Raw genomic sequence first — 15442 nt, 5'->3', positions numbered from 1 at the left:
TATCAGGAATTTGGGTGTCACTTTTGACTGGACTCTCACATTGGACGTCATGTCAAATCTCTGGTTCGGCCTTGCTTTTATCATTTAAGAAATGTTGTTAAGTTAAGCCCTATTGTGTCTCACTCTGAACATTTATTTCTGCACACTTGGACTACTGCAACTCATTGTTTATGTGTCTAAGCAAAGGCTCCCAGGAACGTCTGCAGGTTGTGCAAAATGCTGCAGCTAGGCTTCTGACCAAATCCTCTAAATATTCACATGCCATTGCTATTTCAGTTATACTGGCTTTGAATTCAGAGTCCATTTTAAGATCCTAGTTTTGAATTTTAGAGCTTTGCATGGACTGGCACCAGCTTACATCTCTGATCTTCTACAGCCTTATGTCCCTAGCAGGTGAACCCATCTGATTAGGGCCTGCTTGCTATACAGCACACTAAGATGAGAACTAAGGGTGATAGAGCTTTTGCCACTGTGGCCCCTAGACTGTAGAAGTCTCTCCCTCTGCACCTCAGTAGTCACTTCTAAAAAACATCTCAAAACTCACCTTTTTAGAATTTCTTTTGGTTAATTCTTGCCTGTTTATGTTGTTTGTTTTATGTTTTAGGACTTGTTATTGTATGTGCAGCACTTTGTGATTCTCTGTCTAGAAAGGTGCTATATAAATAAAATTTTACTTACTTACTTACTTACTTACTTTGAGGTTAGCAGACTCATCAGTGCGGGCGTGCAGCCACTGAGGGCTCGGCTGGATTAAAAAGCTGCAGACGCTCGGCCCTCTGTGGCCATTTAACTCCTCTGCTGTTCAGGCAGAAACACAACTCTTCCTGAGGTGCCTTCTTTTCAGCTCATCAATGTAAGGAGCACTCTGATCAGCAGAATGAGAACCTAATTGAGACCAGTCCATCACTTCCCCCCTCTGTACTGGCACCGAACCAAAAAAGGCCTCCACACACATCTTTTAACACAAACTGATGATCAGAAGCTTAAAAACACTTTCCCTCCACTCTTCTGCAGAAATGTTAAATTCAGTGATGCTCTGAGAAAGCAGACGTTTCTCCACAAAGATTTAAGTAAACCATAATCCTGTGCTGCTGCTCACCCTTTGTTACACATGATGACGTTTTCTGTCTGGTAATACTAGGCCTCAAATTCTTGTTTTAAAGGAAACATTTTAGGGTTTTGACAAGTTAATGAATTAGAAAAATAACATGCAGAAATTGTGTTTAGTTTTCATTGATCCAAAAGACACTCATATATTAATCAGCACATTAAACAGTCTTAATCCAGGTAATCGGTGTGTCTGTGTGGAGCATCATGTTTGTTTTGAGGTTTGTGTTAGCTGAATTTGGACATTAACTTTCCTGCCACGTCACAGAGGGGAGGCTGAGCTGGATGTTGGTCCTGGGGGAATGGGGTTCAGCTTGGCCCCTCTGACGGGACCTTCTCAGCTCTCCTTTAAGCATGCCATAGCTGCTCTATCTGGGTTACCCAGTTCTGTTCGGGCCTCAGCGTGCCCTAGATCAATATGGAAATCAGAAGTTTTAAATGAGCCTCACAGATGCAGATTGGAGCAGTACACAAGAAAGTTTTCTTATGCGTTGGTGTGACTGTGCTTCAAGTTCATGTTCAGTTCTTGTTTTTGTATAAAGTTTTCAGGTTTTCTGACGATCCAGATTCTGTATGTATTGTATAACGTCTTTAACTGATGTGAAACTTTGGACAATGATGCTCAGTCTTAGAGGATGATTCAGTCTCAACTACTCTGAGTCAAGTATATCAAAAAAGCATCAACATGTGATAAGTTTAGGTTTTTTCTTTTGGTTTATTGTGAACAAAGTTTCAATATGACCACATTAAAGCTGCTGCTCAGGCTTAGTAGATAAGATGGTTTTACAGCCATTTCCTTTGATCTGTAATCTGAATACAGGTGCGTAGTTAAAGTCACATGAACCTGTGATAAGACTACATCCCACGATTCATTAACTTTGTCCCTCTTTTGTCTGCAATAACCTGAAGTGCTTGTTTTCTGTCTGACTCTCTCACATTGTTTTGGAGGAATAAAGGAACGGGGATTTGCTGCTGCTCAATTCAATTCAATTTTATTTATATAGCGCCAAATCACAACAACAGTCGCCTCAAGGCGCTTTATATTGCACAGTAGATCGTACAATAATAGATACAGAGAAAAACCCAACAATCATATGACCCCCTATGAGCAAGCACTTTGGCGGCAGTGGGAAGGAAAAACTCCCTTTTAACAGGAAGAAACCTCCGGCAGAACCGGGCTCATTGAAATCTGCTGCAATGACCCCGGTTACTGCGTTCACCAGATATCAACACAATTTCGATCCTCTCCTCACGTGTTAACCTCTTTGACATGTCAATGGCGGTGAACAAAGAGAAACTTGTAAATAACTCATGAATAAAGTTACGTTGAAACCAAGTACACCATTGTTTTTCTTGTGACATTACCAATAAGTTTGATGTGTTACATGGCCCTCTTCCTATTGAAAAAACAAAAGTTGTATCCAAGATGGCCGACTTCTAAATGGCCACCATGGTCACCACCCATCTTGAGGAGTTTGCCCCCTCACATATACTAATGTGCCACAAACAGGACTTTAATATCACCAACCATTCCCATTTTATTACGGTGTATCCATATAAATGGCCCACCCTGTAGGTGATTAAAGTGGTGGGTGGGTTCTTTTACATTTTGAGAGAAGCCAATTGAGTCTAATAACAGATTAAATGCCAAGTTGAGGCTGTCATTTTTTGCATCTACATGAATGTTAAAATCACCCACAATAATTATTTTATCTGAGCTGAGCACTAAATCAGATAAAAAGTCTGAGAAATCAGACAGAAACTCTGTGTAAGGCCCAGGTGGACGATAGATGATAACAAGTAAGACTGGTTTCTGAGTTTCACAGCTGGGGTGGACAAGGCTAAGCATCAGGCTTTCAAATGAATTAAGTCTGTCTTGGTCTTTCGTTGATTAATAGGCTGGTGTGAAAAATTGCTGCCACACCGCCCCCTCGGCCTGTGCTTCGAGATTCTGGTAGTTAGAATGACTCGAGGGTGTTGATTCATTTAAACTAACATAATCATCCTGCTGCAACCAGGTTTCTGTAAGGCAGAGTAAATCGATTAGTTGATCTATTCATCAACTGGACAATGTGACTGCGATCATTGTCCAGTTGATGAACCAGTTTGGTCCAAGCTTTAGCTGTGGGACAGATGGCCTCACAATTACCTCTAGAATACTTTGGTACTCCGATGAGTTCATGGTCCACTCAGATCATCACCCATCCACCACCATGCTGAAAGTTGCTAAGAGGTGTTTGTGGTGATGTGCTGCGTTTGATATTTGGGCGAACATCTCAGCTTTGGTCTCATCTGTCCAAATGACAATGTTCCAGAAGTCTTGTTCTTTGTTATGAAGAAACTTTGCAAGCCTATGCTGTGCTACCATGTTCTTTTTAGTGAGAAGAGACTTCTCCTGTAATCCTTCCACACAAAATGTACTTGTTCAGTTTGCAATTTGTTTGTTTATTCCCTGAGATTTGCATGGTATGGGATTGGAATGAATGTCAGAAGAGTTTATCAACACATTGTGTAGCAGGAGCATGAATCCAAAAATCACTAGACCGAAGACAATGACGGCTCAGTTTTAACAGTTAATATATTTACTAATGACACCAACAATAAAATACTGATTGGGATGTTAATCAATAACAGCCACCTTCCAGTTTTTATAGTATTACAGTAATTACAGGAAGGAAAAGCAGGACAACAAAACAATCTACAAACAGGTGAGAATGGTGGCATTGATGAGTAGCTTTATGAACATTTTACTAATGCAAAATGACACAGTATTTGTTCCAGCCCTAGAGAAATATCATGATCCTGGCACTTTTGAGTTATATTTCTGCTTATCCTGTTTCTGTCTGTGCAAGTTGTTCTTATGATTTAGTTATTTCTGGTTTTATTTTGATGGTTTCTTATCTCGTTTGTGTTGTGTTTAGTTTCACTTCCACTGTCTTCTTTTCCCTGATTAGTTTCAACTGTGTATCTCACGCGTCTCCATTGTGCCCCAGTCACCCTGCTGTGTTTATTTAAGCCTGGGGCCCCAGTCAGGCCTTTGTCTGTTTGCTTACATTTATGTTTCTTAGTAATTGTGTTCAGACAATTTTGGATTCCTGCTATTTTTTTTTTCATTGTTTTTTTTTTGGTACCTGTTTTGAACAAATTCTTCTACATCATCAAACAAAAACAAAAACAAAAAAATGGATTATACAGATAGTCCATGGATCCCAAAGATATTGCCAAATGCCAGTAAAAAGAAATATATCCTGTACAGAGAATTTACAAAGTGCAGACCTAAAGAAATGTGAGTGATGATTTTAATAAATTCTTTGTTTCAGACCAGACCTAGCTGATAAAATTACTGCTTTGAGAAAGAGCAGAGGAGCAAATAGAAGAAAAAAAATCCTAATTAAATGTTTCTAACAGCACAAGAGGAAAATACAATAATTGATGTTGTAGAGAGATGTCGGGACAAAATCTCAACTAACTGAAATGATATTGATATGAAAACTGTTAAAAATGTAATTGAATGATTTTAAAAACCTCCAACCTTCATCTGCAATCTGTCATTATAAGGCGGTACATTTCCAAACAAAATGAATAGGCCTGTTTCTCTACACTCACGATTCACCCAAACACTAGTGAAATACTTTATTGATAGACTGGATAAATATTTAAATGAATACAAAATATTAATAGAGAGTTGACATGGATTTAGGTCAAACTGATTAATGTTTAATGCATTAATTGAACTGAATGAAGAAATCACAAATTGTACCAGTCAAAGAAAGTATGCACATGGAGTCTTTATTGACTTGAAGAAAACTGTTGACACACTTGCCAATCACATATTAATTGATAAATTGGAAAGGTATGGTATTAGATGGGTGGCGTTGGACTGGATGAAAAGTTACACAAACAACAGGCAACAGTTTATGAAGGTGGGAGAACATTAATCAAACCTTTAAACCTTGCTTGTGGAGTTATATGGGGTCTAAACCTCTAGATCATCAGACATATTGCGGTTCATTTTATTTGCAAATGATACAAATATTCTTTATCATGGAGAAAATTCACAGCAGCGTTTAGTAAATTCACATAAGAATTTACTGAAAACAAATTATCACTGAATTTAAGCAAAACTAAAATTCTATCCATCCATTTTTTCCGCTTATCTGGGGCCGGGTCGCGGGGGCAGCAGCCCAAGCAGAGAAGCCCAGACCTGCCTCTCCCCAGCCACCTCCTCCAGCCTATACGGGGGAACACCAAGGCGTTTCCAGGCCAGCCGAGAGATATAATCTCTCCAGCGTGTCCTGGGTCTGCCCTGGGGCCTCCTCCCGGTGGGACATGCCTGGAAAACCTCGCCCAGGAGGCGCCCAGGGGGCATCAGTCTCAGATGCCCGAACCACCTCAACAGGCTCCTTTCGATGTGGAGGAGGAGCGGCCCTACTCTGTGCCCCTCCCGAATGGCCGAACTTCTCACCCTATCTCTAAGGGAGAGGCCAGCCACCCTTCGGAGGAATTCCGAAATTCTAATGAAGTTTTTTTTATTTTAAATTTCAAATATCTATATATTTGAAATATCATCATCTTAAAAATGTTAAACATGGAGAATGATTTAAGCAGCATTTGAAAATGTGTGCATAATATTTATGAGCTACTGTAACCTTTCACCCAAAGAAAAAAGGCCACAAACAGTGAGGCAGATATTTTTATTCAGCACTTTATGATCAAGTTTACAACAACAGGACAGCAAATTCTAAAACTCAATTACACATTTTCTTAGGGCCTGGTTATTTAAATCCAAATCACTTTCATGAATCCATCACGATATGACAAACATATTAAAGTTTACATAAAACAATCCAGCAGGTCGAATGTATCAGAGAAAATCTTTACAAAAGAAAAAGTGCAGACCAGCTTTCATGAGTTCATAATAATGAATTTAGCCATAGTATTTTAAATGTAATGTAAATGTAAAATGCTATATCATAATACTATAAAATAAAATATGTTGCATGAGCAGAGGTAATTTAAAATGAAAATCCTCCAGCATCTGAGTTGAACAGAAAAAAGAAGTTTGGCCAGCTTTTCAGTTAAGTTTGAAATATTTAAAAAGAGAAAAAAATCTCTGCTTTTTCTAGAAACGTATACAATCACAAAAGTCAAATTCTTTCACAATATTTCTAATGATGTTTTTATTAAATATGGAAAAGAAAACATGAGGTTTCTGCATTGTATTCAGACTTCAGTCTTTTATGTTTAAGGTTTAAATGGTTTACAAGCATTAATTACATTAAAGAGGAGATCGGTGTGCTCATTTCCAACTCCAGAGCTTTCTTCTCAGGCTAGTAAAGTAGCTTAATGTGATATCGAGTATTTTTACTATTTTTTTTTAATCCTCTGAGAAACAGGCTACTGTCTCTTTAAGGCCCCTCCCCTCTCTTAAAACTTATCTTATGATTAGCCAGCTTTCAGAAGCCAGCTGAGGGGCGGCACTTGGAGCTTGTGATCTGTACTAAAAGCACTTTTCTTTACAGGGATTACATTTGCATACCTCAGTATTTAAAACTTTGGCCACGTTTAACATGAATATCTAATGCTGTATTATAAAATATATGACAGAGAATAAAGCCTCTTTAAAGTCTGAATACAGCAGGTTATGTTTGCTTGCAGCTACTCAACAGGTATAAAAGAGAAACAGAAGTATTATACAACCAGGCAGTTGTTGACAGACATATATATTCATCATATTGTAAAAAAAAAAGAAAAAAGAAAAAAAAAAGAGTATTACATCTATATTTACATACAGCAATATGTGTGTTTAGAATTTTTAAATAAACAGCTTATATGGAGCAGTGAGTGAGAACATACAGTAATAATGGAGGGTATAAAAAATAGATGGCTCTTTCCTTCCCTGCTGTCACTCAGTTATTATTTGGATCACAACCTGAGATCAACCAGTGCCTACATTAAAGGGACTCCACTATGTTTTTCAATGAGTTTAAATCCATTTCTAACAATTAAATTTTTTAAAGTTTGTTGTTTTTGTTGACAATAAACTATATTTTATTAACATTTAGGATTCAGATAGGGCTGAATTTGATCTATCATTTGTGCCTTCTCTCTGTAGGTTTGAGTCAAAGCAGTCCTGTAAATTGAGCTGTTCCAGTATGTTTAGCTGGTGGACTTTGCTGGACTGTCAGGTGGATTTAGAAGAAAAAAAAAGAAATCCAATTTGCATGCCAATCTGTGCTCAGATGCAGATTATTTAACAGGTACTCACAGTTCTTAAACAGCTTTACGGAAGACGATTTATTCAAAATTACAGAAATGACTATATAATTATAATAATATGCATCACAATTACCATTCAATTCTTTTTTTAAATATATAAATGTATGCTTAAAAATAATAAGTGTCAGATGTTTTAATGGTTTTGGATTCTTGTATTGAATAAAATCAAACTGTAGATTTAGTGGAAAGTCTGTGAGGTGTTATTTACTAAATTTTAAAAACTTTTCTCAGATTGTGCCAATCACCAGCTGATCACCAGCTCTAGCTACGAAAGTCTTCCCTGCAGCACCAACAAACCCAAAACCTCCAACTTGTCTTATGCTTTGTTTTTATTTAATCCCAAATCTGCACTTTAATTTCTACTTTACCTCAATTAATTTGTTGCTGTAAAACCAGTGATTCAGAGTGCAAGACCTACAGCCCTGAAAAAAGGTTTTTACAATCTTGGACTTATTTATTTATATTCCCTGTTTTGTCCGTTTCTTGTGTTGGAATGTTCGGATGAACATTGTCATCTCTTTAGCGTCCAGTGTAAATGAAATCTGAGAAAACAAAGGGACAAAAAAGGGAAAAAAATGACTATGATTTATGTGTGCTGCAGACAAATACACAGTTTCTACTGAAATATATAAATGCAGTTTCAGTTCAACTGTCAAACACAGAAATGGGATGGTTCACATCCACTGGTGGACTGTTTCATTTCTGGGCTGCGATGACAAATGTTAGAAACAGTCTCACCTCTGCAGTACTCAGGGTTGAAGTTTTCGTAGATGGGGTAGAGAGGGTTCTCCTGTTCGCTGCGATGCTTTCTGGCTCTCAGGACATCCCGAATACACTGATACAGGAAGGCATACTGGCACTGCAACACAACAAGACCGTTATAATGTTGTAATAAACACCTTTCGGTGCTTTTAGAGCATTCACTGCAGAATTCATTCATGTACCATGGAAAACACAGACGTTAATTTCACTGACCAATAATTTGTCAGTTTTCATCGATAACCTTTTTTATTTCTGACAAAAACACGACGATAACAAAATAAAAACTAATGCAAAAGGACAAAATACTATGAAATACATTGATCCTTTCGTCAGCAAATAAAATTGAATTGACTAAAACACATGATTAAGACTAAATCTAAAACTAAATCAGCTTTGTTTTTTCTTTATTTTTCCTTTATTTGTTTGATCCAGGTTTGATCAAGGTTGACAATTTAGTATTATAACGACAGTAATTGGTAGAATTTTCAGACTAGCATATTTGATAGCTTCCATTATTAATATTTTCTCACGTTTTAATGATGTAGCTCCAGTTTAGTCTAAAATTCTCATTGTAATATTAATGGTTCAACTTGTTTTTTATGTACTATAGTAATTTTTTTATTCACTACAAACTGGTTTGGGTGTGGTAACGTCATCATAAACTGTTTTTTCAAAACCAATTTGCATTCAATATTGACCCAAAATTAGGGTAACATCCTACTTTTAAATCTTTATTGGTAGTTAAATTCTAGTTTAGGTCAATATTTCCTGATGTTTCTTGTCTAATAGTTTCAGTTTTAATTATGTATTACCATAAACCATGCAGATTTATCAATACCCAATGAAATTGGGTTTCTTTTCTTCCAATTATTTGTTTTTTTGCGACTGGTTTATTTCAAAGTTTATTGTTGTTTGCCTTTGCTTCCATGTGGGACTATCCTTAATCATATTCTAATAAGTAAAACTGAAATAATGACTAAAATATCTGCTAACCATAATGAGGTGAACTGAAGTGCTACAATCACTGGTCTAAGTGGGAGAAATGTCTGGTGGACAAGTTGAAATCAAATAGTCAAACGAATGTCCTAGAATCCAAAGCTAAATACTTAAATATTTGAATGTAGCTCATACCTCAGTCTGGACCATGTGCTGGCGGTGCAGGCGGAGGTCGAACACGCAGCCGTAAAGGTCGATGGTTCCTTTGGAGTCCAGCTGCTGCAGAACCCGATCCAAAGCAATGAAGGTCCCTGTGCGCCCGACTCCAGCACTAACAAGCAAAAACATCCAGTTATCAAAGATCTTAAACAGAGAATCAAAGAAGGTTCAAGGACTCAATAGTTCACTTTTTTTGGGGGGGTTCTAATGACGGGATTCTGTTAACTCACAGCCAATCAGATTTCTCCCTGAGGACAGCCTCAAGCATCTACCTGCAGTGAACGACGGTGGCTCCGGTGCTGGGCGATCGGTCCACATAGTCCCGGGCTGTCCTGACAAAATGGATCAGGGACTGGGTGCTCTCAGGGACGCCGTGATCAGGCCACACCGTGTAGTGGAAGTGACGCAGTACCCGAGGATAACTGCAGCTGCTCTCCTGTCCGGGTCGATAATGGATTTATTAGGATTGTTATCACCCATAGCAACATTCAAGGTCTTTTGCGGCTTTAGACATAATGTAACATAACAACATAACGTTCGTTTCAACATAACATAGTGGAAATCAACTTTTTCATGGCCACACCAAAAAAATGCAGAAATAATCAGAATAATCCTTCTGTAGCCTCTCGATTCACCCTCTCCATGAAACAAGCTGTTTTAGCTCCTCCCCTTTTAACAGATATTTGAACAGCAGGTGGGTGGACTGTCTGTCACAGAGATAAACATACTGTATAAGGATATCCCCTTAAAACCTCAAATCTCTGCACCTTTGGCTTTACAGACATTGTTTGGCCATGTTTATCACATGAGCTTTATTTGGAGAAGTTATGAAAATGAAAGCTTCACAATAAATATTTGCCTTCTTCATTCTTTAGATATTACTGCTTTTCTACATTTTTATGCTGGAATAAAAAAAGAGAGTAAAAAGAGGCATACCGAGGTGATCTTGAACTCTCGGATGGTCCACTCAGGCAGGACAGACTCTGACAGCATCTGAATGACCAGATCACCGTAGTACAGAGGCTCTCTGTCTGCAGGCCAGTACTGGTCACACTTCACCTGGAAACACAGCATTCATATAGTTTAATTACTTCTCGGGGTTGAGTTTATCTTCCTTTGCTAACCTGTGAGAAGAGTCTGGAGCTCTTTTCAGCTTGCAATCAAAGCTCATAATTTCAGTTTCATAATTGTTCCACTCAAGTGGACATTTTGATCAAGCGGACGCCTCACCCGTCCTTTCTCCACACACTGGGTCACCATGACGATGTTGTAGACGCCGTGCTCCCACACCATCCGCCAGAAATCATCTTTCGTGCCTGGGAGCGGCCCCTGGGTGGCGATGTACTCTCTGCGGTAGTTATTACCCTGCACATGTAGGCGAGAGAGGCGGTATTAGTGTCATTGTCAGTGTGTGCGCTCACTTTGTGCTTTTTAGCATGTGTTCATACAGGTATGTAGCTGGCGTTGATGTAATCGGAGCAGGGGTCGTCCTCCAGGTACGACAGCTTCACTCGGGTAGAATCATCTAGAAACATGAAGGAATAAGTCACCAGCGGCTTTCATTATCTTTAACGTGTAGTTTAAACTAACTCTAATGCAATGAGTACTGAACTGGTTTAATAAATGTTGACTGAATTCCTCCCACTACATCCAGCATCCACAGAGCAACGTGACCATAAGGCGTTTTAGCTCCATTTTTGGTCTCCACCTGTTCTTATAAATAATTTCTGGGTTTTTAGCTTCTTAAGGTTTCTCTTTCTTCAAAAGCTGTAAAACTCTGGTGTTTGCTGCCGAGCTGGGCACTTTTAGAGGTTATTTATTAAGGAGTCATTTACCTAAAATCAGTTTGTACACCCAGAACTAAAAGTGTGAAGGCTATAAAAGCACCACAGGGCAACAGCCAGACTCTGACTCTGAAGTATTGCTCCAGTTTTCTTGTTTCTTGTTTTCTGTGTTTCATCATTGTAGAAGTCCACTAAAATGTCTTTTTTCACATTTTTTTTTATCAGTTAACCTTTATTAAACTGTCAGTATATAGAAAAAAGGCTCATCAGTTTGCCGCCCAGTGGTAGTCTCGAACAGAGAGGAAAAATCAGGGATAAATTAATATTTATTAATATTTATTTAAAATTGTTTGCAATTGTTTGGATAACATTCAAAATCTTGGATTAAAAGCAGGTTTAACTGATGCTCTCAGTCATTCAGTTATTCTTATTTTTTTCTTGCCATTTTAATAAAATCATCTTATTTTATTTTATTTTTTCATCTTCATCTTATTGCAACTTTGCAATAATACTAAACATCAGATTTGCACATTTAACCTTAAATCAGCCAAAAACTAACAATTATGAAAACTGCCCAATTAAATTTCTATCAGTCTACTTAGTGAAGAAGCAACCATCATTTTGAGCTACTGAGGGCATATTTGTAAAAGCAATAAGCGCAGATTCCTTATAGTTTAATCAATATTGTCACATTAATGTTTCCCCGCAGGGTAAAGGATGCAGTTTATGTCTGATGGTGGAATTCTAACACATCCACTCCAGAATAAGTAATGAAAACAGCGTCTCTCACAGCTTTCCTGAGGTTCTTATTATTAAATGTGAAAGATGTGTGAATGTGAAACAGACTCAGTAATGACTCATTTCACACTGAGAGAGAGAGAGTGTGTGTGTGTGTGTGTGTGTGTGTGTGTGTGTGTGTGTGTGTGTGCGTGTGTGTGTGTGTGTGTGGTGTAAGTGTGTTTACTTCTCTGACAGTTAATTATAGAGGTGATGTTGTAAATGTGGCACCGCAAGTCATAAATCTGATTTTTTTGCAGTTATAAATGACGGATGCTTAATTACTTTATTTTAAACTGTGATACTTAAGAAGGAAAAACTTTGAAAATGACAAATTGTGGATGTGGATATTTCCTTTATAATTGCGTAAAACAGATGTACCAAACAATTTTCATGTGATTAGAAATCTGTCTGTATATCACTCCCATAGCAAAAAATCAATGAACTAACATTTCAGACACTTAAAAATAATTTGGCATCATCCCTAACGATGCAGACAGAAAACATTTTCACAGATGTATCATAATTTTAAACATTACATTTAACAGATGATTCATTAATTGAGTAATAACAATTAAAACAGCAACTCTTTTGTGCTATTTCAAGCAAATGTTATTGTTACCTGAGTAAAGATTGCGTCATTCAAGGAAATTCAGATTCAGTGTCATTATTTAAAACAGCTCCTTTCTTTTTCTTTCTTTCTTTTTTTTAAAATCAATCCTTCCTTAATATAATTTAGCTGTTTTTCAGCCCATCATCACACTACCTTTGAATGAGCAAAAATTCAGTTATGCAAATTCATTAAACTGGACTCAGATACGAGGGCTGAAACTTTAAGATCAATTAAATTTGGCCAGTTGTTGGTATCAGCTGATCAACTGGTTGGAAGACATACCATTTTATAGTTTTTAATCTGCTGGTTGGAAAAAAGATGCTATGCGAAACTATTTTGTGACGTGTGGATAATAAATAATATAGAGGACAATCTGTTGGGTGGCTAAGAAATGGAAGCGAAAAGCTAATTAAATGAGTAAATATTCCGAATAGATGCTGTATTTTCAGTAGTATTGTGTAATTATGAATGCTTTTATCACCTCAAGCCTCAGAGTTCATCCTTGTCGCCAAGGGAACAGGTGCTGCCTCATTAAAGCTCTTGACGATGTGATAATTGCCATGATTTCCACTTTGATTTATTTTTCTTTCTCACTGAGGGACTTGAAGGGTTGTCAGCTAACTGTTATGTGGAGTGACTGTTTTTTTTTTTTTTCTTTTTAACTTTTTGAGAAGCAAAAAAGCTTTAAAGCTAAAAACTGCACTAACATGGCAGGATGTTGTTGTAGCGGTTCTTTCCTCGGTTTTCCGGCACTCGGGCGACATCCATCGTCTGGTTACGGCCGACGTCCTTCAGATCCTGAACAGAGATGAGAATAATTACATTTGTACAGTTATAAACATCAGGACTTTGTGACTAACAAGACCAGCCAAAAATCTGCTTTTGAAGAAAACCAGTGCCATTCCTCATCAGAGTCATGGTACATTACTTGACCTTTAAGTTTCACAGAAGCAATGGTTGAAAAGCAAAATGGTTCTGAAAAGGCGGGCAAGTTGAACCAACTTGGCATAAGCATGAGCCCAGAACAAGCAGTTTGATTTGCTGTGAAGTTGGTACACGATTGGAAGACTTTCAAGGTTTCTAAGTGTAAGATTTTTTGGGCCTGACCAGAACTGTCCAAAACCCAGAGTTATCCCAACAGTGTGATCTGATGTTATTCAGCTGAACTGTGAAGCACTTTGATGCAGTTTAAAAGACCTATTTTATTTTATTTAATCAGTGACTGTATATCGCAGAAGTACTTGTTTTTTGAATTTACCTGATTTAATTTAAGTTCATTTGTTGTTATTGCTTATTGGTCAAAGGGACTGTGTGGGTATTAATTTTTCCTTATTTTGTAGTTTTAACAGTGCTCAATGATGTCAAGAGAGTGAGCCGTGTTTGGTGAGGAAATAAATGGCTGCACCCGTTAGAGACTCTTCTGTCATTCTTGATGCCAGGGGCTGCTACAACAGTGATTTAATATTATTAATATCCAAAACCTCTGGTAAAAGAAACAGTGTGTCTTTCTGTCTTCCTGAGATTTAACACTCCAAATGAAAACTGAAGACATGCCCAACAAACAAATAGTATGATTGATCAGGTTCTTGATTACACTTTTTGTAATAATTTTCATACACTTACCTCAAACTCTTCAGAAAGCAAGTAGTTGGAGTCGGCCTGCAGCTTGGTCAGATGTGACTCGAAATGGCCCGCTTTGATAGGACTGAACAGAGAAAGATGGGCAAATACTCAGCAAAAGGTATATACTGGAGGTAGAGTGGTGATTTTTAGCCATTTCAACAAATTAATTACATACAAAGTTTCAGAAATAAAGCCTAAACTCTCACCTGGTGATCCGACGGTTACTGCAACAGAAGATTAAAAAATTGAATTAATCCATGTGACAGTACGATAAGGTGGTGAAACATAGGTTGGTTTATAAAGGTGGATAATCAACTAGACAGTAACACAAATATAATACAGGAGTGAAAATGATACATTATGCATAGTTTTATCGCCTCTTGTAATATTATGCAGTAAGAAGAATACAATATGGTTCTGTTATAGCAATATTTCCAGTCTAGTAGACAGTCAAAACATCTCTATTATTTAATTCTTTATCTATTACTTGTATTGGTGAGGTCTTTGTCAAAGAAAAAGCTGTAAGATGTATGTAACAGTCCAAAATTTATGCTTTCCTTCAGCTTTCTTTTTCTAAAACAGTCCAGCGAGCTGGATTGGAGTCCTTGTTCTGCTAATTCTGGCCCCCGGGCCTTACATTTGACACCCTTGTTCTAAAATGTCATTGACTGTGATTTTATGCAAAAATGGGGTTTAATTTAATCATCTATAATTTAGCTGGTTCAATCAACACTTAAAACATCTCATATACTCAGTAAAAGAAAACCTTAAATTTGTAACCTTAAAGTCATTTTAATTCATGGCCCACAAGCTGAAGTGGGCTGGCCTATCCTGTGACAGAATGATGGACAGGCTGAGATGTCTGACAGACGTGTAATATGAAAAATACCACAACAACAGCCTATTTTTACACATTCGGTGGGTTTAAAACACTCGCGTCTAATCACATTACTGCAATTTTCACGCCTTGCAAAGCTGTCCCGTAAGCCGAAATGGACCCTCTGGTCGGTTCTGGCCTAAATAATGGAGGAATTTTTCATCTGCGATTTGTTTCCAAGTGAATTTGAGATCTGATAATCACTGCTACTAGCAAACGCAGAGGAGCATCGTCTTTATGTCCAGTTAAAAAACACGCTGTAACTGTAAGCTGGGGTCATTTATGAAGCACAGAGAAGCTTTGTTTCTGCGCTCTGTTACATTTGTGGTTGATGAGCTGTGGCCAATATACAAACGTATGCAGACACACACACACTAATTAACAGATGCTGCGGCCTGTGGTGGGTGAATGATGAGGTAATCTGAGAGAGGGAGCGAGCACTTTATTGGAAACTAATTCTTCTTC

General features: G+C 37.7%; 1 protein-coding gene across 1 annotated transcript in view; it reads right to left on the bottom strand.

Annotated features, from left to right (window-relative positions):
- Positions 1–5787: 5787 nt before the first annotated feature.
- The window catches only part of LOC134615639 (receptor-type tyrosine-protein phosphatase beta-like), a 38325-nt gene continuing 28670 nt past the window's right edge, over positions 5788–15442 (bottom strand). Inside the window, exons 31-40 of the mRNA XM_063460205.1 lie at positions 14307–14324; positions 14101–14182; positions 13185–13275; positions 10752–10828; positions 10534–10668; positions 10240–10362; positions 9576–9739; positions 9280–9415; positions 8125–8245; positions 5788–7928 (exon numbers count right to left, since the gene is read on the bottom strand). Coding sequence (XP_063316275.1) covers positions 7906–7928; positions 8125–8245; positions 9280–9415; positions 9576–9739; positions 10240–10362; positions 10534–10668; positions 10752–10828; positions 13185–13275; positions 14101–14182; positions 14307–14324 — 970 coding nt within the window. The 3' untranslated portion in view covers positions 5788–7905. The remainder of the gene's footprint in view (positions 7929–8124; positions 8246–9279; positions 9416–9575; positions 9740–10239; positions 10363–10533; positions 10669–10751; positions 10829–13184; positions 13276–14100; positions 14183–14306; positions 14325–15442) is intronic.

The sequence above is a fragment of the Pelmatolapia mariae genome, linkage group LG17 (genome assembly GCF_036321145.2).
Source record: "Pelmatolapia mariae isolate MD_Pm_ZW linkage group LG17, Pm_UMD_F_2, whole genome shotgun sequence".
In the NCBI taxonomy this organism is placed as follows: domain Eukaryota; kingdom Metazoa; phylum Chordata; class Actinopteri; order Cichliformes; family Cichlidae; genus Pelmatolapia; species Pelmatolapia mariae.
The sequence above is the reverse complement of the archived record's forward strand: the minus strand, read 5'-3'. Positions and strand labels throughout refer to the sequence as shown.